We start from the raw sequence: 23,696 nt of genomic DNA on the forward strand, positions 1-23,696 counted from the left end.
AGGATGTGGTGCCACAGGTTGTCCCACCTACAAAGCAGGCTCCAGAACCTGCTGAGGAGAGGAGTCACATGTTGGGCCTTCCAACAGCTCAACTTCAAAAGCTTATTTCCATTAGTCATCCATTCGCATCATACAGCCTCCGAGTCTCTGAATTGCGCTTGGCAGCAACATGAAGATCATTTTGGTAAGACATGTGGAGACAGATACTTTATTTTTTTAAGTTTTTATTTTCATTCCAGTTAGTTAACATATAGTGTAGTATTAGATTCTGCTGTACAATATAGCGATCCAGCACTTCCATACAACACCCGCAACACTGTGCTTATCACCACAAGTGCCCTCCTTCATCCCCACCCCTAGTTCACCCATCCCCCTCCACCGCCCCCCTGGTACCCATCAGGGTCTTCTCCATAGTTAAGAGTCTGTTTCTTGGTTTGCCTCTCTGTTTCTTTTTCTCCCATTTGCTCATTTGTTTTCTTTCTTAAAATCCACATATGACTGAAAGCATAAGGTATTTGTCTTTCTCTGACTTATTTCGCTTAGCATAATACTCTCTAGTTCCATCCACATCATTGCAAATGGCAAGATTTCATTCTTTTTCAAGGCTGAGTAATATTCCATTATATATATTCCCACATAAATGAAATTTAACATCTTACCCATTTTTTTAAAGATTTTTATTTATTCATGAGACACAGAGAGAGAGAGAGAGAGACAGAGGGAGAAGCAAGCTCCCGCGGAGCAGGGAGCCCAATGCGGGACTCAATCCCAGGACTCTGGGATCATGACCTGAGCCGAAGGCAGACGCTTAACCATCTGAGCCACCCAGGCGCACACATCTTACCCATTTTTAAAAGATTTATTTATTTGAGAGAGAGAGAGAGCGTGAGGGGAGGGGCAGAGGGAGAGGGAGAGAGAGAATCCTCAAGCAGACTCCCTGCTGAGCACAGAGCCTGAGGCGGGGCTGTATCCCAGGACTCTGAGTTCATAACCTGAGCTGAAATTAAGAGTTGGCCACTTAACCAACTGAGCCACCCAGGTGCCCCATCTTACCCATTCCTTAAGTGTACAGTTCAGGTGGTAAGTATATTTACATTGTTGTGCAATATCAGTTCCTTCTTATGTGGACTAAAAATACTTCCTGTGGAGTTTTGAGGACCTCTAGCTATTTATTTCCAAGATTATCCTACAGGTTGCAAGAAAGACAAAAATAATATTAAGGCAGCAGTATAATCTCATCCCAGCAAGGGGAAGGGCATTGCTCTACTCCAGTCCCACTCTGTCTCCCTATCTCATGTAAGGGGAAAAAAAAGAAATAAAAGAAAGCCTCAGTATATAGGGAAGTGGGTTTCAAAGGCATAGACTGGGAATGATACAGCCAGGTAAAGTATTAGGTAGCAGAGGGGGAGAAAAGCTTTACCCCTGTGTATTAGTTTCCTAACACTGCTATAACCAATTACCATAAACTAGTTGGCTTAAAACAACAGAAATTTATTTTTTCACAGTTCTGGAAGCTAGAAGTCTGAAATAAAGGCATTGGCAGGGATATGCTCCCTCCAAAGGCTCTTTCTTGCCTCTTCTAGGTTCTGGTGGTTGCTGACAATCCTTGGTGTTCCTTGACTTGTGGCAACATCATCCACTCTCTGCCTGTCATAACATGGCTTCTTCCCTGTGTCTCTTCTGTGTCTTCAAACATATCTTTCCTTATAAAGATACCAGTTGTTGGATTTAGGGCCCACTCTAGTTCAGTATGACTTCATCTTATCTTGATTATCTTCAAAGACCTTATTTCCAAATAAAGTCTCATTCACAGGTACTAGAGATTAGGACTTCAGTATCTTTTTGGGGAATACAGTTCAACCCATAACCCTGGAAAGGGACAAAAACAATTGTGAGGGCTACACTTCAAAGACATAGGCCCATTGTTCACTCCAAAGACTGAGACTTAATCCAAATATTAGACAGTGCCCTTCTCCCCCATACATTATAACCAGTTAAAATAACAGTGCATTACAGCTGGGAGAGCTGCAAGAGACAGACTGGTTCTGAAGTGCAGCCTGAAGAAAAGGGCCAAGGAAGGCCAAGAGGGGAGACAAAAACAAGGTCACTAGAGGAATTTAATGCCTTTGGTACCCATAGAGACAACACACATCAGACATAACCCATCTCTTGGCCAGAGTGGTATAAATACTCACCCTAAAGTCCTGTTAACCTCAATGTCTACTGCTTTATACAACACGTGTGCCTTTCAACAATAACAAAATTACAAAGCATGTTAAAAAGCAACAAATAACAATTTGAAGAGACGGAGCACTGTCAGAACTAGACTCACATGTGACACAGGTGTGGAGACTATTGGTCAGGAAATTAAAATAGCTATGATTACTATGTTAAGGACTCTAATGGAGAAAGACAAAATGAAAGACCAGATGGGTAATGTCAGGAGAGTGATAAAATTATAAGAAAGAATTTTTTTAAATCATAATCATGGTAACAGATTTGAAGAATGACCTTAACAGTCTTAACAGTAGACTTGACACATTCAAGGATAGAATCAGTAAATGTAAAGGATAAGTCAATAGGAATTACCCAAACTGAAATGCAAGAGAGAGAGATAGAAAACAAAAACACATACAGTATTCAGAAACTGTGGGACAGTATCAAGGGATGGAGAAAGAAACACCATGCAAATAATAATCAAACCAGTATTAGCTGTATTTCAGACAAAGCAGTCTTCAGAACAAGGAAGATTATTAGGGATAAAGAGGCACATGACAAAGTGATAAAGGGGTCAGTTCTTTAAGGGAACATGTAACAATCCTAAAAATGTAGCACCTAATAACAGACCATCAAATTACATAAAGCAAAAACTGATAGAGATAAAAGTAGAAATAAAAAATCTACAATTGTCCTTGGAGACTTTAAAACCTCCCTCTCAGTTATTGATAGATTAAACAGGCAGAAAATCAGTAAGGATATAAATAACCTGAACAGCACTCTCAACCAACTTGACTTACTTGACATGTATAGAACAATCCATCCAGCAGAAGTGAAGTACACATTGTTCTGAAATGTAAATGAAACATCCACCAAGATAGACCACATTCTGGGCCATAAAAAAAAAAAAAAAAAAAAAAAAGCTCAACAAACTTAAAAGAATCTAAAACATAGAGTATGTACTCTGATCACAATGGAATCAACTAGAAATCAATAACAGAAAGAGAAAAGTCTCCAATATTTGGAAATTAAGCTATACACTTCCAAAAAATGTAGAGGTATAAAGTCTCAAAGTTAAAAATATTTTTAACTAAATGAAAATGGGATATACAGCTTATCAAAATTTATGGTAAGCAGCTAAAGCAGTGGTTGGAGGGAAATATGTAGCAATAAATGCATTTATTAGAAAAGAATAAAGCCTAAAATCAATAACCTATACTTCTACATTAGGAAATTAGATAAAGAAGAGCAAACAAAAGGAAGGAAATAGTAAATATTAGAGCAGAAATCCATGATACTGAAAATGGGGAGAAAAAAAACAAGAATACCAATAAACCCAAAGCTCTTTATTTAGAAATATTAATAAAATTGGTAAGCCTCTAGCCAGGCTAACCTAGGAAGGAAGGGAAAAGAGACAAATTACCAATGTCAAGAATTTTTATTTAAAGATTTTATTTATTTATTAGAGAGAGAGAAACAGCATGAGAGGGAAGAGGGTCAGAGGGAGAAGCAGACTTCCCACTGAGCCGGAAGCCTGATGCGGGACTTGATCCCAGGACTCCGGGATCATGACCTGAGCCGAAGGTGGTCGCTTAACCAACTGAACCACCCAGGCACCCTACCAATGTCAAGAATTTTATCACTGATCCTAAAGATACAAAAAGGACAATAAGGGGCGCCTGGGTGGCTCAGTCGTTAAGCGTCTGCCTTCGGCTCAGGTCATGGTCCCAGGGTCCTGGGATTGAGCCCCGCATCGGGCTCCCTGCTCAGCGGGAAGCCTGCTTCTCCCTCTCCCACTGCCTCTGCTTGTGTCCTCTCTCTCACTGTGTCTCTCTCTGTCAAATAAATAAATAAAATCTTTAAAAAAAAAAAAGGACAATAAGAGGAATACCAGAAACAACTTTATGCCCATAAATTTGATAATTTAGATGAAATGGACCAGTTCCTACAAATATGCTACTATAGACTGAATTGTTTGCCCCAAATTCATGTTGATGCCCTAGCCCTGCCCCCCCATACTACTGTATTGGAGATAGGGTCTGTAAGGAGGTGATTAAATGAGGTCGTGAGGGTAGAGCCCTGACCCAAATGAACTGGTGTCCTTATAAAAGGGGAAGAGTAGTGATATTTTCCAGTGATAGCTCCCCACCCCCAACCCTCTTTCTCTCATGAGGACATAGTAAGAAGGTGGCCATCTACAAACCAGGAAAAGAGCTTTCACCAGGAACTGAATTGGCTGCTGCCTTATTCTTGGACTTCTAGCCTCCAGAACTGTGAGAAAATAAATTTCCATTGTTTAAGCCACCCAGTCTATGGCATTTTGTTATGGCAGCCTGAGCAGACTAAGACAGACACAAACTACCAAAATTTACTCAAGAAAAAGTAAATAATGTGAATAGTCCCAAATCTACTAAAGAAATAGTAGTAAAAAATTTAAAAAAAAAAACACCTAGCCAAGATGGTTTCACTCATGAATTCTACCAAACATTTAAGAAAGAAATATCACCAATTCTATACATTCTCTTCCATAAAATCAAATAATAAGGGACACTTGCCAACTTATATTTTGAGGTCATCATTACCCTAATACCAAATTTAGACAAAAACAGTAAAAGAAAGGAAAACTATAGACCAGTATTTCATGAACATAAATACAAAAATCCTTGCCAGAATATTAACAAATTGAATCAAACAATATGTAAAAAGGATAATACATCCAGACCCAATAAGGTTCATCCCAGGAATACAAGGCTTTTTCAACATTAAAAAAAAATCGGTGCAATCCAATCCACCATATGAATAGACTAAGAAATGCCATATGATCATCTCATTAGGTTCAGAAAAACAAATTTAGCAAAATTCAATACCCATTTATCATAAAAGCTAAAAAATTTGGGAATAAAAGAGGACTTTATTAACCTAATAAAGGACATATTTGAAAAATATACAATAAGCATCATACTTAATGTCAAGAGACCATATGCTTTCTCCCTAAGATCAGGAATAAAACAAGGATCTCCCTTTCTCATGTTGAACTTGGGTTCAACATTGATTTGGAAATCCTAACTAGTGAAATAAAGCAAGAAAAAAAGACATGCAGATTAGAAAGGAAGAAATAAAACTTTTTTCATAAGTGATATGATTATATAGAAATCTCCAAAGGGTCTACAAAAACTCATGAAAGTAAGTTTAATGAAGTTGCATAATACAAGGTTAATATACAAAAGTCATTTGCTTTCCTATATAATAACAACTAACAACTGGAATTTGAAATTAATAAAGCAATACCGTTTATAATAACACCAAAAAATAAGTACTTAGGTTAAGTAGTTAAATATTTTAGAATCTGTATATAGAAAACTGTAAAACACTAATGGAAGAAATCAAAGAACTAAATAATTGGAAAGACATTCCATGATCATGGATTAGAAGACTCAGTATTGTTAAAATGTGAATTCTCAGTGTGATCTATAGATTCAATGCAATCCCACTCAAAATCCCAGCAAGCTTTTTCGTAGATATCAACAAACTAACTCTAAAATGTATGTGGTTGGGGCACCTGGGTGGCTCAGTCGGTTAAGTGCCTGCCTTTAGCTCAGTTCATGATCTCAGAGTCCTGGAATCAAACCCCGCATTGAGCTCCCTGCTCAGCAGGGAGCCTGCTTCTCCCTCTCCCTCTGCCCCACCCCCACTCATGCATGCTCCCTCTTTCTCTCTCTCTCAAATAAATAAAATCTTTTAAAAAAATAAAAAATAAAATAAAGATAAAATGTATATGGAAAAGCAGAGGTACCAAGCCTAGCCAATACAATTCTGAATAAAAAGTCAAAGGACTCGAGCTACCTGATTTTAGGACTTACTGTAAAGCTACAGTAATCAAAACAGTGTGGTGCTGGCAAAAGGATAGACACATAGATTAGTGGAACAAAACTGAGAGCCCAGAAATAGACTCATACAAATATAGTCAACTGATTTTTGACAAAAAATCAAAGTCAGTTCTTCTCAGGATTTTGTTTTCAAAAAGTAATATGGAACAATTGGATATCCATATGCAAAAAAAACAAAACAAAACGAAACACTGACACCTCATACTCTGTATAACTATTAACTCAAAGTTGGTTATAGGTCTATGTAAAATGCAAAACTGTAAAAGTTGTGTAAGAAAACAGGACAAAGTGTTACATTTGATTAAGCAAAAAATTCTTAGCTACAACTTTAAAAGCATAATCCATAAAGGAAAAAATGATAAATTGGACTACCAAAATTCAAAACATTTTCTCTGTGACAGGTACTGTTAAGAGAATGAAAAGAAAAGGCACAGACTTGGAGGAAATTTTTGCAAACCACATATCTGAGTAAAGACTTGTATGCAGAATATATAAAGACCTTTTAAAACTTAAGAAAACAAGGAGCGCCTGGGTGGCTCAGTTTGTTGAGAGTCTGGCTCTTGATTTCAGCTTAGGTCATGATCTCAGGGTCATGAGATTGAGCACCACATTGGGCTCCATGCTGAGCATAGAGCCTGCTTGGGATTCTCTCTCTCCCTTTCCCTCTGCCCTTACCCCCTCATTCTCTCTCTTTTCTCCCTCCCTCCCTCCCTCTCTCTAAAAATAAGAAAACAACCCAGTTTTTAGAAGAATGGAAAGATCTGAGCAGCCACTTCATTAAAGAGAATATAAGTATGAAAAAAAAAGAGAATAATAAGTATGGCAAATAAGCATGTGAAAAGACGCTCAACATTTTCATTAGGTAAATGCAAATGAAAGCCAAAATGAGATATCATAGAGACGTATTGGAATGACTAAAATCCTCTCAAAAAACTGACAATACTAAATTCCTGCAAGGATGCAGAGCAACAGAAATGCCTCTGCGTTGCTGGTGATAATGCAAAAATAGTACAACCATGCCAGAAGACAGTTTGGAAGTTTCTTATAAAATTAAACAGACTTACCAGAAGTTGCACTCCTAGCTATTTACCTAACTGATTTATAAACTTATGTCCACAGCAAAAACCCACACATGAATAACAGCTTTATTTATACTTGTCAAAAGTGGGAAGCTGCCAAACTATCCTTCAGAAGGTTAATTAATAAACTGTAGTATAACCATACAATGGAATACTATTCAGCAATAAAAAGGAATGAGCTATTAATTCACACAATGGCATGAATCTTAAATGCATTTTGCTAAGTGAAAGAAGCCTAACCATCAAAAGCTACATACTATATGATTTCATTCATATAACATTCTGTTAAAGGCAAAACTATAGGGACAGAAAACAAATCAGTGGTTTGGGAGGAGATAGTGTAACACAGGGATTTTTATAGTGTGGTAGAACCAATCTCTTAACAGGATTTTTTTTAGGATGGTAGATGTAATCTGTATGGCACTGTAGTAACAATAACTGCATTTGGGAAAAAAAAGATAGAACTTTATAGCAAAAAGTGAAAGTATATAGATTTAAATGTATACAAATTTTTAAAAATCAACCAGGAGGTCAGATCTGAGGATGGAATGCAGCCTGTGATACATGAATCCAACTGTATTACAAATATATAATTATTAAAGGGAATGGAGGGAAAAATGCTGGCATACATAGCATTGGAAAACAATGTTTTGATTGGAAACCATAAGGCTGAAGTCAAAAGGAACTATACATAAATACTATACTCTGGTTTTTAAAGTTGTTTCTTATATGAATACAGATTTATAATTCTAAAACTGCTGTGTGTGTATACTGGGATTGAACACATAAGAGTATGGCAGATAGTGGGAGCCAGGTTTCTCACCGTCAGAGAGTATGTGTGGTTACAAATAAACTTAGGGCAAAGGCTAGAATGAATCATGTGGTTCTGGATTAGAGTTGGAGACATCAGTATAAACTCATGTTTAGCTTAATATAGATACAGATGGATACATACAGAAATAATTGTAGATCTGTTTTTTCACATGGATTAGTATATTTCCTAGTTCTGTCCACTGCAAAAGCCTAGAAGCAGTGACACTCCAGTAGCAGTGAGTACATTCAGTGACCAGATCTTGATTTGCAAGACTGTTCTCCAATAAAAGGAACCAAGAGCTCCTGGGAGAAATGACTTATTCTAGAGCTGGGTCAGGGAAAATACAAGATGAGCCTAGAGAGTCTTGAAGTGCCAGAAAGTAAGGAAGTGCTAAAAAAAAAAAAAAAAAAAAGAGAGAGAGAGACAATGTTAGAGACACAGGAGCCAAGTAAAAGAGTTGCCAATGACCAAAGCTGGAACAATTTGAGCAAGAAAATAAATAATATAGTATTGGATTATAACCCAAAACATAAAACAATATCCATGAGTCCATGTTGATATAAATAAATGGTTGAATAAATGGGGAGAGTAGAGACAAATCCTCAATACAGGAGAATTCCAAATAGTTTATGTAGATATTTCCCCTGCCCCCACTATGGAGGTGGATCTTACTCCCCCAGTCCTAGCATGTAGGTTGCATTTAGTGATTTGCTGCCAAAGAATAGAATATGGAAGTAGAGGGAATAACTTTTAAGTAGGGAAACCTGGCAAACTCTACCTTGGCCAGGTATTAAAGGTTAATATCATCAGTAATAAGTCCTATTAATATCATGTACCATTGATATGATATGCTGAGAAGGGCACTTTACTTCTGTAACCATTCTCCCAAAAGTCTATCCTATAGGTTATACTATAATCCCACTTTAACCATGAGAAAATCATCATACAAACCGAAATTGAGTAACACTCTTACAAAATGCCTGACCAGTAACTCTCAAAACTATCAAGGCCTTCAAAAACAAGGAAAGTCACAGCCCAGAGAAGCCTAAGGAAACTTGATGACTAAATGTAATGTGAGTCCTAAATGGAATTCTGGAATAGAAAAAGGACATTAGGGCAAAACTAATAAAATTCATATAAAGTATGGTATTTTGTTAATAAATTATGTGTTGATATTTATTCATTAGTTGGGACAAATTTACCATACTAATATAAGATAATAATAGGGGAAACTGGGTGAGGGCCATATGGGAACTCTTTGTATTTGCAACTTTTCTATAAATCTAAAACCATTCTAAAACTTAAAACAAGTTTATTAAGAGGAAATTGGAGAAGGTAGTAGAAATATGAAGCCATAAGTTTCACTATGAAAGGGAATATAAATGAGGTGGGGTGGTAATGGGAGAGATACGTAGAGTGAAGGAGAACATTGTTTTAAGATGGAGGTGAATTACAACATGTTTGCTGATGAGAATGATCCAGTAGGGAGGGAAATTTTGATAAAGCAAAAGAAGATGAAGCAATTTCAGAAGTATCTTACCTGTGTAGGAGAGGATAAGATCTAATTCATAAATGGAAGTGTTGGCCTTGGTTAAATGCACAGATATTTCAACCATAGTGACAGGAAGGAAGGTAGAATATATGGGCACAGATGCAAGTAAGTGGGTAGATGTGGAGATTTTTTTTTTTTTTTAAAGATTTTATTTATTTGTCAGAGAGAGACACAGTGAGAGAGGGAACACAAGCTCGGAGAGTGAGAGAGGGAGAAGCAGGCTTCCTGCTGAGCAGGGAGCCCGATGTAGGGCGAGATTCTCTATTTTTAAAAGATTTTATTTATTTATTTGAGAGAGAGAGAGAGCACGCATGAGCAGGGGGGAGGGGCAGAAGGAGAAGCAGACTCCCTGCTGAGCGGAGAGCCCGACAAGGGGCTCCATCCCAGGACCCTGAGATCATGACCTGAGCCAAAGGTGGATGCCTAACCAACTGAGCCACCCAGGTGCCCCTGGAGATTCTCTTCTAATTGCTTCCATATTCTCTTTGAAGGAGTAAGCAAGGTCACCAGTTGAAAATGGGAAGGGAGAGGCAGTGCTAGCAGTTTGAGGAGATAGGAGACAGTGTGAAATAATCTTCTTGGAAAGTGAGTGAGTGATTTTACCAGGAAATTATGCAAAGAATGTTTGGCAGTGGTGAGTACTCATTTGAGATTTTTGGTGATGATTTTAAAATGAGAATGGCCATTGTGGTTTAAAAGATTTTCTCTAGCAATGTTCAGCTGCTTGGCTGCAGGCACAGATGAAGTGGGGACTTGGGTTTATTAGGAGTGGGGCTTTTTCAGGGAAGTATGGCAGAGGGAGAGAGAGGGGCAATGGAGATAAGGGTGTTTGCAAGGAACGGATTAAAATGATGGACCATGGAAGCTGGGCCCCATAAGGAGAGAAATGAAGACATTAAAGGAGACAAGATGATGGATAACAAAAAGGAGGTTGTGGTCAATGGATTAGAGCTCTTTGTGTGGGTGAAGGATTATTGGAGTGAGGAGTGCACAAATAATTGTACTGAAAAGGGAACAAGGGGTAGTATAGGATGTTCAAAATGAAAATTATAAAGGTATTGCAATTAATGTTGATGACTTTGCTAAGAATGCTGACGGGGGAGGGATGATGGTAAACTGATCTTTATTTATTTATTTAAAAATAGAGTGGCACACCAGATATTTGTTTAGAGTAATGAAGAGGGGTAGAGTTATATAGGACAGCATGAGCTTTAAAGGAGCAAGGAGACAACTGTCCTACCAATATACTACAGCATTGTCTTGCCCTGCTGATGGTCCAAAATCTAGAGCACTCTTCCAAAATACAATCTGATTTCACAACTCTGATTTTATTTATTTTTTAAAGATTATTTACTTATTTATTTGAGAGAGAGAGCACATGCGAGGGGGGAAGGTCAGAGGGAGAAGCAGACTCCCTGCTGAGCAGGGAGCCCAATGCGGGACTCGATCCCAGGACTCCAGGATCATGACCTGAGCCGAAGGCAGTCGCCCAACCAACTGAGCCACCCAGGCGCCCTCACGACTCTGATTTAAAAAATCTCTTTATAGATTTTGGTTACAACTCAACACCCAAAAAACAAATAATCCAGTTAAGAAAGGGGCAGAAGACATGAATAGACATTTTTCCAAAGAAGACATCCAGATGACCAACAGACACATGAAAAGATGCTCAACATCACTCATCATTAGGGAAATGCAAATCAAAACCACAATGAGATACCACCTCACACTGGTCAGAATGGCTGAAATGAACAACTCAGGAAACAACAGATGTTGGTGAGGTTGCAGAGAAAGGGGAACCCTCTTGCACTGTTGGTGGGAATGCAAGCTGGTGCAGCCACTCTGGAAAACAGTATGGAGGGTCCTCAAGAAGTTAAAAACAGAACTACCCTATGATGTAGCAATTGCACTATTAGGTATTTACCCACAGGATATAAAAATACTGATTTAAAGGGGCACATGCACCCTGATGTTTATAGTGGCAATATCAACAATAGCCAAATTATGGAAAGACCCCAAACATCCATCAGTTGATAAATGGATAAAGAAGAGGTGGTACACACACACACACACACACACACACACACACACACACACACACACACACACACAATGGAGTATTACTCAGCCATCATAAAGAATGAAATCTTGTCATTTGCAACCACGTGGATGGAGCTAGATTAGTTTATGCTAAGTGAAGGAAGTCTGTCAGAGAAAGACAAATACCATGTGATTTCACTCATATGTGGAATTTAAGAAACAAAACAGATGAACATAGGGAAAGGGAAAAAAAGAGAGGGGAGCAGTGCATAAGAGACTCCTAACGATAGAAAACAAACAGGGTTGATGGAGGGAGGTGAGTGGTGGGGATGGGCTAGATGAGTGATGGATATTAGGGAGGGCTCTTGTTGTGATGAGCACTGGGTGTTCTATGTAAGTGATGAATCACTAAATTCTACTCCTGAAACCAATATTACACTGTATGTTAGCTAACTAGAATTTTTTTAAAGATTATTTATTTATTTATTTGACAGAGAGAGAGAGAGAGAGAGAGAGAGAGAGACAGCAAGAGAGGGAACACAAGCAAGGGGAATGGGAGAGGGAGAAGCAGGCTTCCCGCCGAGCAGAGAGCCCGGCATGGGGCTCAATCCCAGACCCTGGGATCATGACCTGAGCCGAAGGCAGAAACTGAACCAACTGAACCACCCAGGCATCCCACTAACTAGAATTTAAATAAAAGTTTAAAAAAATAAAATCATCATATTAATAGAAAAAAGTCTCTTTATAGAGACCACTGTTAAAGATGGAGATTGCCTGAATGTGGCAGGAGAAAGGAGTGGAAATGGAGAGGTCATAAAGATTTTAGAAAGATTTAGGAAGTGAAATCAGCAAACCTTGGTGATTGATTAAAAATAGATTATAAGATGAGTCAAGATGAATCCCAAGTTTCTTTTCTGTATTTTGCATTTTGGCCTAGTTAATAAACATTTGTTTAGTGTCAATTTTATGTATAGCTGAGAACTTCTAGAGAACCAAGATGTAAGATGTGGTATCCAAGAAGCATAAAATAGTAAATAAATACAAGAAGCATGAATACCTTATGCCGTATGCAAATGCAAATTAAGTTGTTACCTACCAAATACTTAATTTCAAAGAAAATGTAGGGTTGTTCAAGGAAGCTTCCTTGAATAAATGAACTTTTAGCTAGACTTTGAAAGAAAAAAATGGTCATTTAATTAGGGGAGCTTATAATTTCTGGGAGGGAAATGGCAAGTGCAAAGGCAAGAATGAACTCAGTCATGGAAAGAAGAGTTACATATGACTCCTTCAGGGCCAGATAGTTAGTATTTTAGGCTTTATGGGTCATGCAAAATTTGTTTCATGGTCTTCTTTTGTTTTGTTTTGTTTTGTTTTATAACATTTTTAAAATGTAAAAACCATTCTTGCAAGCTATACAAAAACATGCCATGGGCTCTATATGACCCACAGGCTGTTTGTCAAATCCTGGATTAGTTCAGTGTAATGACCAGTCTGAATGAAGTTAATCACTTCTGTCACTCCAAGGGCAGGGTTCTCAATATTTTTAGATTATGAATCCCATAGGAATTCTGTTGAAAGCTGTGGATCCTCTCCATGGAAGAATGTAGGGCTACTCACACACACACAAACACAACTTTACATATTATTCCACGGATCCTAGGTAGCTCAAGAACTTGTCACTTAACTTTGGTTTTTTATATTGTTTGCAAAACAGGTTTTTATTTTCATATAAACAAATTTATCTTTTGTGCCTTTTGTGTCATATTAAAATGTCCATTCCTACCTCAATGTTGTCAATGTGTATGTAATAGGTTTTTTTTAAGATTTTATTTATTTGAGAGGGAGAAAACCTGAGTGGGGGATGGGCAGAGGGAGAAGGAGACTCCCCACTGAGCAGGGAGCCTGACACAGGGCTCAATCCCAGGACCCTGAGATCATGACCTAAGCCTAAGGCAGATGCTTAACTGACTGAGCCACCCAGGTGCCCCAATGTGTAATAGTTTTATATTTTATTTATTTTAATATTTCAAGTTTTTACTTAAATTTTAGTTAACATATAGTCTAATGTTAGTTTCAAGAGTAGAATTTAATGATTCATCACTTACATAGAACACCCAGTGCTCATCACAACAAGAGCCCTCCTTATTACCCATTACCCATCTATCCCATCCCCTACCCAACTCCCTCCATCAACCCTCACTTTGTTTTCTATCGTTGAGAGTCTCCTATGCATTACCCCCCTCTTTTTTTCCCTTTCCCCTATGTTCATCTGTTTTGTTTCTTAAATTCCACATATGAGTGAAATCATGTGGTATTTGTCTTTCTGTGACTGACTTCCTTCACTTAGCATGATATATTCTAGCTCCATCCACATGGTTGCAAATGGCAAGATTTCATTCTTTTTGATAGCTGAGTAATGTTCCATTTTATATATGTACACCATATCTTCTTAATCCATTCATCAGTGCATGGACATTTGGGCACTTTCCATAATTTGGCTATTGTAAATAATGTTGCTGTAAACATTGGGGTGCGTGCATTCCTTCGAGTTAGTCTTTTTGTATTCTTGGGGTAAATACCTAGTAGTGCAATTGCTGGATCATAGGGTAGTTCTATTTGTAAATTTTGAGGACACTTCCAGAGTGGCTGCACCAGTTTGCATTCCCATCAACAGTGCAAGAGGTTCCCCTTTTTCTACATCCTCACCAACATCTGATGTTTTCTGTGTTGTTAATTTTAGCTATTCTGACAGGTATGAGGTGATATCTCATTGTTTTGATTTGCATTTCCCTGATGCTGAGTGATGTTGAATATCTTTTCATGTGTTTGTTAGCCATCTGTATGTCTTCTTTGGAGAAATGTCTATTCATGTCTTCTGTCCATTTCTTAACTGGATTATTTGTTTTTTGGGTGTTGAGTTATATAAGATCTTTATATATTTTGGATATTAACCCTTTTAGGCTATATCATTTGCAAATCTCTCCTCCCATTCTGTAGGTTGCCTCTTAGTTTTGTTAATTGTTCCCTTCACTGTGCAGAAACTTTTTTATTTTGATTAGTCCCAATAATTTATTTTTGTTTTTATTTCTCTTGCCTCAGGAGACATTTCTGGGAAAAAGTTGCTATGGTCGATGTCAGAGAGTTTACTGCCTGTGCTTTCTTCTAGGATTTTTATGGTTTCAGGTCTCACATTTAGGTCTTTCATCCATTTTGAGTTTATTTTTGTGTATGGTATAGGAAAGTGGTCCAGTTTCATTCTTCTGCATGTTTTTGTCCAGTTTTCCCAACACCATTTGTTGAAGAGACTTTTTTCATTGGATATTCTTTCCTGCTTTGTTGAAGAGTGATTGACCATACAGATGTGGGTCCATTTCTGGGTTTTCTATTCTGTTCCATTGATCTCATTGATCTATGTGTATGTTTTTATTTTTTATATTTTAATCTATCAGTAATATACTGTTTTGGATGATATGAATCCGAGTCAAATTTTCCAAATATTCATTTTTCCAAAACTAGTAATTGAGTAATCTGTCTTTTCTCTACTGTTATAAAATGCCACCTTTAACATACACATATTTCCATGTATACTTGGGGCTGTTTTGGAACTCCATTCTGTTCCCTTGATCTGTTCATCTTACTTTCTAAATGGCTGTAGCTTTATATATAATACGTTTTTTTTTTAATATTTGGTAACACAGTTCCCCCATGCCTTTCTTCCTCTTTTTTTTCAAAATTATAAGTTTATTAATTCTGAATAGGAATTTTAGAATTAGCCTGTCCAGTACATGAAAATTTCCATGGGAATTTGGATTGAAAGTACATGGAATTTCGTGTATTAATTTGTGGGAGAATTTGTATCTTTTCATTATTGAATCTGCCCATGTTTGAGCATATTTCTCCATTCACATTTCCTTCACGTCCTTCAAGATTAGTTTTATAGATTTCTCCATAGTAGTCTTCCACATTTTTGTTTATTCCCAGACACATTATAGTTTTTGTTCCTCTTACAAATTTGATCTCATTTTTAATTTACTTTTTCTAAATGAATAACCTGATATATAGGAAAGTCTTTGATTTTTTGTTAACTTTTTATTTTGGTATAACTTCAAACTAACAGAAGTTGCAAGAGCAGTACAAGTACCTCCTTTATATCCTCTATCTACCTGTGTTTCCTTTTAAAATATTAAGGAGGGCACGTAATGCATGGAGCACTGGGTGTTAATACGAAAACAATGGATTGTGGATCACCACATCAAAAACTAATGATGTATGGTGACTAACATAACATAATAAAATTTAAAAAAAAATTTTAATTAAAAAAATAAAATAAAATACTGGTTTCACTCATATGTGGAACATAAGGAATAGCATGGAGGACCATAGGGGAAGGGAGGGAAAACTGAAGGGGGGGAAACCAAAGGAGGAGATAAGCCATGAGAGACTCTAGACTCCGGGAAACTGAGGATGTCAGAGGGGAAGGGGTTGGAGGGGATGGGTTAGCCCGGTGATGGGTATTAAGGAGGGTATGTGTTGTGATGAGCACTTGGTATTATACACAACTAATGAATTACTGAACACTACATCAAAAACTAAGAATGTACCATATGGTGGCTGACAATAATAAAAAATTTTAAAAAATAAATTAAAAAATAGAATCATCAACATATTTTAAAAAATAAATAAAATAAAATATTTCAGTAGCTTCATTTTCCAAATTTAGAACTCTGATCTGTTTTGAGTTTATCTTGGAGACTTGGTGGCAATATGAAGTATGGACCCAATTTTATCTTTTTTCCAAATGGCTATCTAGTTGTCCCAACACCATTTATTTTAAAATTCATATTTTTCCCAGTGATTATAGCTGTCAGTTTATTAGATAACAAATTTCTGTACACATTTAGCTATATTTTTGGACGTTTTATATTCTTTTGTGGTTTTATCTGCTATTCCTATCCCAACATCGTATTGTTTTAATTGTAAAGTTCTACAGTATGTTTTGTATTTGGTAGGGGGCTAGTGCTCCCCTTAGTGTTCGTGCTTGTTTCTTGGTAGAAGACTTTTTGAAGGAAGTTTTCTGACTACTGATAGTTTTTAAATTTTCCTAAATAAATATTTATTTTTATAAGATAATGTAAAATAATATAATAAATAATATAAAACAATGCTTTTCCCTAGAACTGCAATATGCAAACACCGTGATGCGCTTTGATTATGTCTGGCTTCGAGACCACTGCCGCTCAGCATCTTGCTACAACTCTAAGACTCACCAGCGCAGCCTGGATACTGCCAGTGTGGATTTATGCATCAAGCCAAAGACCATTCGTCTGGATGAGACCACACTCTTTTTCACTTGTGAGTATACAAGAGACTTGGTCTTGGTTGGGGTACCCTTCTAAAGAACAATTATTTTGCAAAAACTGGTTTGCCCCGTTCCAAAATAGGGGATTCTGTTTTTTTTTTTTTATTGAGGTATAATTAACATACAGTATTTTATTAGTTTCAGGTGTATAGCATTGATTTGACAATTCTGTACATTACTCAGTGCTCACAGTGATAAGTGTAGTCACTATTTATGACCATACAATGTTATTACAATATTACTGACTATATATTCCCTATATGATACCTTTCATCTCTGTGACTTAATTTTATAACCGGAAACTTGTACCTCTTAATCCTCTTCGCCTATTATGTCCCTCTTCCCCGCCGCCACCACAGAAGCCACCAGTTTGCTCTCTTATTTAAGATTCTGGTTTTTTGTTTGTTCATTTGTTTTGTTTTTTAGATTCCACATATAAGTGAAATCATGTGGTATTTGTTTTTCTGTCTGATTTATTTCACTTAACAGATACCTTCTAGGCCCATCCATGTTGTAGCACATGGCAAGATCTCATTCTTTTTTATGGCTGAGTAATATTCCGTTGTGTGTATATACCACATCTTCTTTATCCATTCATCTATCTATGGTCACTTGGGTTGCTTCCATATCTTGGCTTTTGTAAAGCTGCAATAAACATAGGGGTGCATATATCTTTTCAAATTAGTGTTTTCTTTGGGTAAATACCCAATAGTGGAATTATTGGATCGTATGGTATTTCTATTTTTATTTTTTGAGAAACCTTCATACTGTTTTCCACAGTGGCTGCACAAATTAACATTCCCACCCACAGTACATAAGTGATCCCTTTTCTCCACATCCTCAGCAACTTGTTATTTCTTGTCTTTCTGATACTAGCCATTCTCACATGTAAGGTGATATCTCATTGTGGTTTTGATTTGCATTTCCCTGATAATGACTGATGTTGAGCATCTTTTCATATGTCTGTTGGCCATCTGGATGTCTTCTTTGGGGAAAAATGTTTATTTGGGTTCGCCACCCATTTTTAATCAGAGTATTTGTTTTTTTTCATGTTGAGTTGTGCAAGTTATTAATATATTTTGGATATTAACCCTTTATTATATATATCATTTGCAGATATCTTCTCCTATTCACTGGGTTGCCTTTTTGTTTTATTGATGGTTTCCCTTGCTGTGCAGAAGCTTTTTATTTTGATGTACTCCCAGTAGTTTATTTTTGCTTTTGTTTCCCTTGCCTCAGGAGACATATCTAGAAAGAAGTTGCTACAGCTGATGTCAAAGAAGTTACTGCCTCTGTTCTCTTCTAGGATTTTAATGGTTTCAGGTCTCACATTTAGGTCTTTCATCCATTCTGAGTTTATTTGTGTAGGGTATAAGAAAGTAGCCCAGTTTCATTCTTTTGCATGTATCTGTCCAGTTTTCCCAACACCATTTGTTGAATAGACTTCTTCCCATTGGATAGTCTTTCCTGCTTTATCAAAGATTAGTTGACCATAGAGTTGAGGGTCTACTTCTGGGTTCTCTATTCTGTTCCATTGATCTAGTATCTGTTTTTGTGCCAGTACCACTTCATTTTCATTACTACAACACTGTAGTATATCTTGAAATCTGGGATGGTGATACCTCCAGCTTTGCTCTTCTTTCTCAGGATTGTGGTGGCTATTCAGGGTCTTCTGTGGTTTCATACAAATTTTAGGATTATTTGTTCTAGATCTGTGAAAAATGCTGTTGGTATTTTGATAGAGATTGTATTGAATCTGTAGATTGGTTTGGGTAGTATGAACATTTTAACAATATTCTTCTAATCCATGAGTATTAGATTTCTTTCCATTTTTTTGTGTTGTCTTCACTTTCTTTCATAAATGTCTTATAATTTTCAGGGTATAGGTTTTTAATCTCCTTGGTTAAATTTATTCCTAGGTATTTCATTCTTTTTGGTTCAGTTATAAATGGATTGTTTTCTTCATTTTTCTTTCTGCTACTTCATTATTAGTATATAGATACACAACAGATTTCTGTATCTTAATTTTGTATCCTGCAACTACTGGGTTTATTTCCAGAATAAATGTATTTCTTTGCAATTTCTTGTGAATGTATAATTATTTCAAAATAAAAATTAAAAGAAAAAAAGCATTGGAGGAAAAAATATTTACAATCAATACATTTGACTACTGATTTCTCTACAGTAATAAAACACATGCCATAGAAAAGTTTATTAAAAAAAACTGATTTGGCAAAATATTTGAAAAATGTATGACAAAGACTAAAAACCATTAATATATAAGGTGTTATTGCCAGTTTGTTAAAAAAAAAAAAGCACTAGTATTTCAGTAGAAAAATGTGAAAAAGTAGTGAACAGGCAGATCATTAAAGCATGAGTCAGCAAATATTCTGTAGAGAGCCAGGTAGTAAAGATTTTTAGGTTTTGCTGGCTGTACAGTCCCTGTCACAACTGTTCAACTATTTAGTTCTTCAGTAGTAGGGTGAAAGCAGACATAGACAAGAAGTAACCAAGTGGGTATCATGTGTTCTAAACTAGGTGTCACAAAGACAACTGCCAGGCAGATTTGGCCGATGGGCCATAGTTTGGTAATCCTTGCATTTAAAAAACATATGTCTGTACAGTGGCTAATAGACACGTGAAAAATGCTCAACGTCACTGATTATTAGGGAAATACAAATCAAAACTACAATGAGGTATCACCTCACACCTGTCAGAATGGCTAAAATCAACAACACAGAAAACAACAGATGCTGGCAAGGGTGCGGAGAAAGGGGAACCCTCCTACACTGTTGGTGGAAATGCAAACTGGCGCAGCCACTCTGGAAAACAGTATGGAGGTTCCTCAAAAAGTTAAAAATAGAAGTACCCTACAGCCCAGCAATTGCACTACTAGGTATTTACCCAAAGGATACAAACATAGTGATATGAAGGGGCACGTGCACCCCAATGTTTATAGCAGCATTATCAATAATAGCCAAACTATGGAAAGAGCCAAATGTCCATGGACAGATGAATGGATAAAGAAGATGTGGTATATATACACAATGGAATATTACTCAGCCATCAAAAAGAATGAAATCTTACCCTTTGCAACAACATGGATAGAGCTAGAGTATATCATGCTAAGTGAAATAAGTCTGTCAGAGAAAGATAATTATATGATTTCACTCATATGAGGAATGTAAGAAACAAAACAGATGAACATAGGGGAAGGGGAAAAACAGAAAGAGACAAGCCATAAAACAGACTCTTAACTATAGAGTACAAACTGAGGATTGCTGGAGTGGAAGTGGTGGGAAGATGGATTAAATGGGTGATGGGGATTAAGGAGGGCACTTGTGATGAGCACTGGGTGTGATATATGAGGGATGAATCACTAAATCCTCCACCTGAACCTAATATTACACTATATGTTAACCAACTGGAATTTAAATAAAAACTTGAAACAAAATAATAAAAATAAAAAACATGTCTAACAAATATAAATGTCTAACAAATGTTATTAGCTTATTAGTAAGTGAATAAATTAAAATTATTACAGTAAGAGAAGTTTTACTTACCAAATTGGAAAAAATATATTTAAAAAATAAGAATACTCAGTTTTGATCGGCACACATATATTGTTGGAGAGAATGAAAATTAGTAGACTTTCTAAAAAAGTAATTTAGTTAAATGCATCAAGACTCTTAAAAGTTTATATCTTTGGATTTAACAATCCCACCTTCTGTGTTTCTATTTTAAGAAAATTATCAGAAATATGGGCGCCTGGGTGGCTCAGTCGTTAAGCGTCTGCCTTCGGCTCAGGTCATGATCCCAGGGTCCTGGGATTAAGTCCTACATCAGGCTCCCTGCTCGGCGGGAAGCCTGCTTCTCCCTCTGACCCTCTCCCCTGCTTGTGTTCCTGTTCTCGCTGTCTCTCTCTGTCAAATAAATAAATAAAATCTTTAAAAGAAAAGAAAAAAGAAAATTATCAGAAATATAGACAAGTGGGGCACCTGGGTGGCTCAGTCAGTTGAGCATCTGGCTTTTGGTTTCGGCTCAGGTTATGATATCAGGGTTGTGAGATCGAGCCCCACACCTGGCTCCACACAAAGTGCAGAGTCTGCTTTGGATGCTTTCTCCCTCTCTGCCCCTCCCTGCTGGGCTCTCTCTCTCTCTCCTAAAAAATAAATCTTAAAGAAAAAAAAAAAGAAAAGAGGGGAACCTGGGTAGCTCGATCCATTAAGCATCTGACTCTTGATTTTGGCTCAGGTTGTGATCTCAAGATTGTGAGATCAAGCCCTACATGGGGCTCTGTGCTCACCACAGAATCTGCTCAAGATTCTCTCTCTCCCTCTGTCCCTCCCCCCACTTGCATGCTCTCTCTCTCTCTCTCTAAAATAAATAAATAAATCTTTGAAAAAAAGAAAAGAAATATAGACAAGGATGATCACTATTAAATAATAAGGAAATTAAAAAAAAATAAGACTACATGCCCTAGAACAGACTGGTTAGGTAAATCTTGGTAGTCAATATTCTGCAAATTATAAGAATTAATTTTTATGAAGATTTAATTTTTTTAAGTTTTAATTTAAATTCCAGTTGGTTAACATAGTGTAATATTAGATTCTGGTATAGAATTTAGTGATTTAACACTTGCATACAACACCTGGTGCTCATCACAAGTGCCCTCCTTAATACCCATCCCCTATTTCACCCATCCCCCACTCACCTCCCTTCTGGTAACCATCAGTGTGTTCTCTATAGTTAAGAGTCTGAATTTAAGAAACAAAACAAACGATCATAAGTGAAGACTTAACTTTTTAATGATATAATGACTATTAAAATATTAAGTGACAAAGGCAGGGTACAAACATATATATACATATATATATATAAATATATATATATTATATAAAGTAAAAGAATGCATGGAAAAAAGTGGAAGGAATGATGACAAGCTATTAATAAGGGTTTCATCTGTCTGGTAGAACGGTAAATATAAGTGATTTTAAAAATATCCTCATACTGGGGTGCCTAGGTGGCTCATTTGGTTAAGCGTTAGACTCTTGATTTTGACTCAGGTCATGATCTCATGGTGGTGAGATCAAGCCCCATGTCAGGCTGCACGCTTGGCCCCTCCCCCCCACTTGTGCACTCTCTCTTTCTCTTTCTAAAATAAATAAATAAATCTTACTAAGGAGGGCACGTGTTGTGAGGAACACTGGGTGTTATACGCAACTAATGAATCATTGAACACTACATCAAAAACTAATGATATACTATACAGTGGCTAACTGAACATAATAAAAAAATTTCCTCACACTTTTTTATGCTTTACAAATTCCTTATGGTACTTTTATTGTCAAGGAGTAGGAAGCCAAAACAGAGACAGAGAAGTAAAAAGAAGTGAAAGAAGAGATAAGATGCCAGCAAAGCTTTTCACTCCCCTTGCTATATATCCTTTGCTTATCCTGAAGATTTCCTAAAGCATTTTGGAGGGAGGATTTTTTTTTTTTTTGCCTTTTGTTTTTTTTGGCACTGTGGGCAGTCATTTATGAAATCACTTTATCATGTTATATTGATGTCATTTAGGTCAAACTGCCCCAATTCATTTAGTCCCTTCTAGTTGGTGAGATTTATTTGTTCATTCATTCATTAGTTCATACTACTCAACCTGCAAATACTTCTGTTTCAGGAATATCCTAGGCACTCATTTTAATTTCATTTCATAAACAATATAGCACTGGGTAATTGATTGCTAAAAATAACATTCTTAACCAGTAAATTATTGGCAGTAATTATAACTATTATTTTAATACCTTTTATTTTTCCCTTTAAAGGGCCAGATGGTCATGTGACTAAATATGATTTGGATTGGCTGGTGAGAAACAGCTATGAAGGGCAGAAACAAAAGGTCATCCAACCTAGAATCTTATGGAATGCTGAAATCTATCAGCAAGCTCAAGTTCCATCTGTAGATTTCCAAAGCTTCTTAGAAACCAATGAGGGATTGAAGAACTTTCTGCAAAATTTTCTGCTGTATGGAATTGCATTCGTAGAAAATGTCCCTCCCACTCAAGAACACACAGAGAAGTTGGCAGAAAGGATCAGCTTGATCAGGTAATTTATTAGTTTCTAATATCTATGGTAATTAATTTGCAGAGTGTCAACACCAGTAAAATAATTTAACAGGGTATGGTCACACTGTTTTTGATCCAGAATATTTTGTGTCCTGAATAAGGGGATTCCCATTTATAGTGCTTTATTTGAGGCCCAGATTTCTAATCTCTGAAGACACTTACATGTTAAATATGATGACTTCAAAGTCATTGGTATATTCTTTGAGCCTAGTGGTCCTCAAAGTAACAGGTATCATTATACACTAGAAATAGCACTGACTTTGAGTAAACAGAGCCAGGCAGTAGTCTAAGTTCTACCCTCAAGCAATTGTGTGAACATAGACAACTCCATTACATGCATACCTATACCCTCCACCTGCACCCCCTGGCCTCAATTTTCCCATCTGATCAATAAGAGGATTGAATAAGATGGTATCTAAAGATCATCCAGTTTTGACCTATTATGATTCCTAAGGCTTGATTCAGACACTAGTTGTTAATAATATTGCCTTACACTATATAGCATTTAACCAACATATTCACTCCCATTACTTTCTTTTGGTCATTATAGAAATCCTGATGGGTGTATATTTTATCCCCTGTTCTGCTGATGAGCCACTTGAGACACATATAATAAGTAAGTG

At 36.7% G+C, this 23,696-nt stretch overlaps 1 protein-coding gene across 3 annotated transcripts in view; it reads left to right on the forward strand.

The window, feature by feature from the left end:
* TMLHE (trimethyllysine hydroxylase, epsilon) overlaps positions 1 to 23,696 on the forward strand; it is a 143,870-nt gene that overhangs the window by 24,759 nt on the left and 95,415 nt on the right. For all 3 annotated transcript variants that reach the window (XR_004819832.1, XM_027608875.2, XM_027608876.1), the window contains exons 2-4: positions 3 to 184; positions 16,765 to 16,941; positions 22,774 to 23,053. Coding sequence is in view for 2 of the 3 variants with exons in the window: in XM_027608875.2 (XP_027464676.1) it covers positions 4 to 184; positions 16,765 to 16,941; positions 22,774 to 23,053 (638 nt within the window). In the remaining variant the exon portion in view is untranslated. The remainder of the gene's footprint in view (positions 1 to 2; positions 185 to 16,764; positions 16,942 to 22,773; positions 23,054 to 23,696) is intronic.

This window comes from Zalophus californianus, chromosome X (genome assembly GCF_009762305.2).
Source record: "Zalophus californianus isolate mZalCal1 chromosome X, mZalCal1.pri.v2, whole genome shotgun sequence".
In the NCBI taxonomy this organism is placed as follows: Eukaryota; Metazoa; Chordata; class Mammalia; order Carnivora; family Otariidae; genus Zalophus; species Zalophus californianus.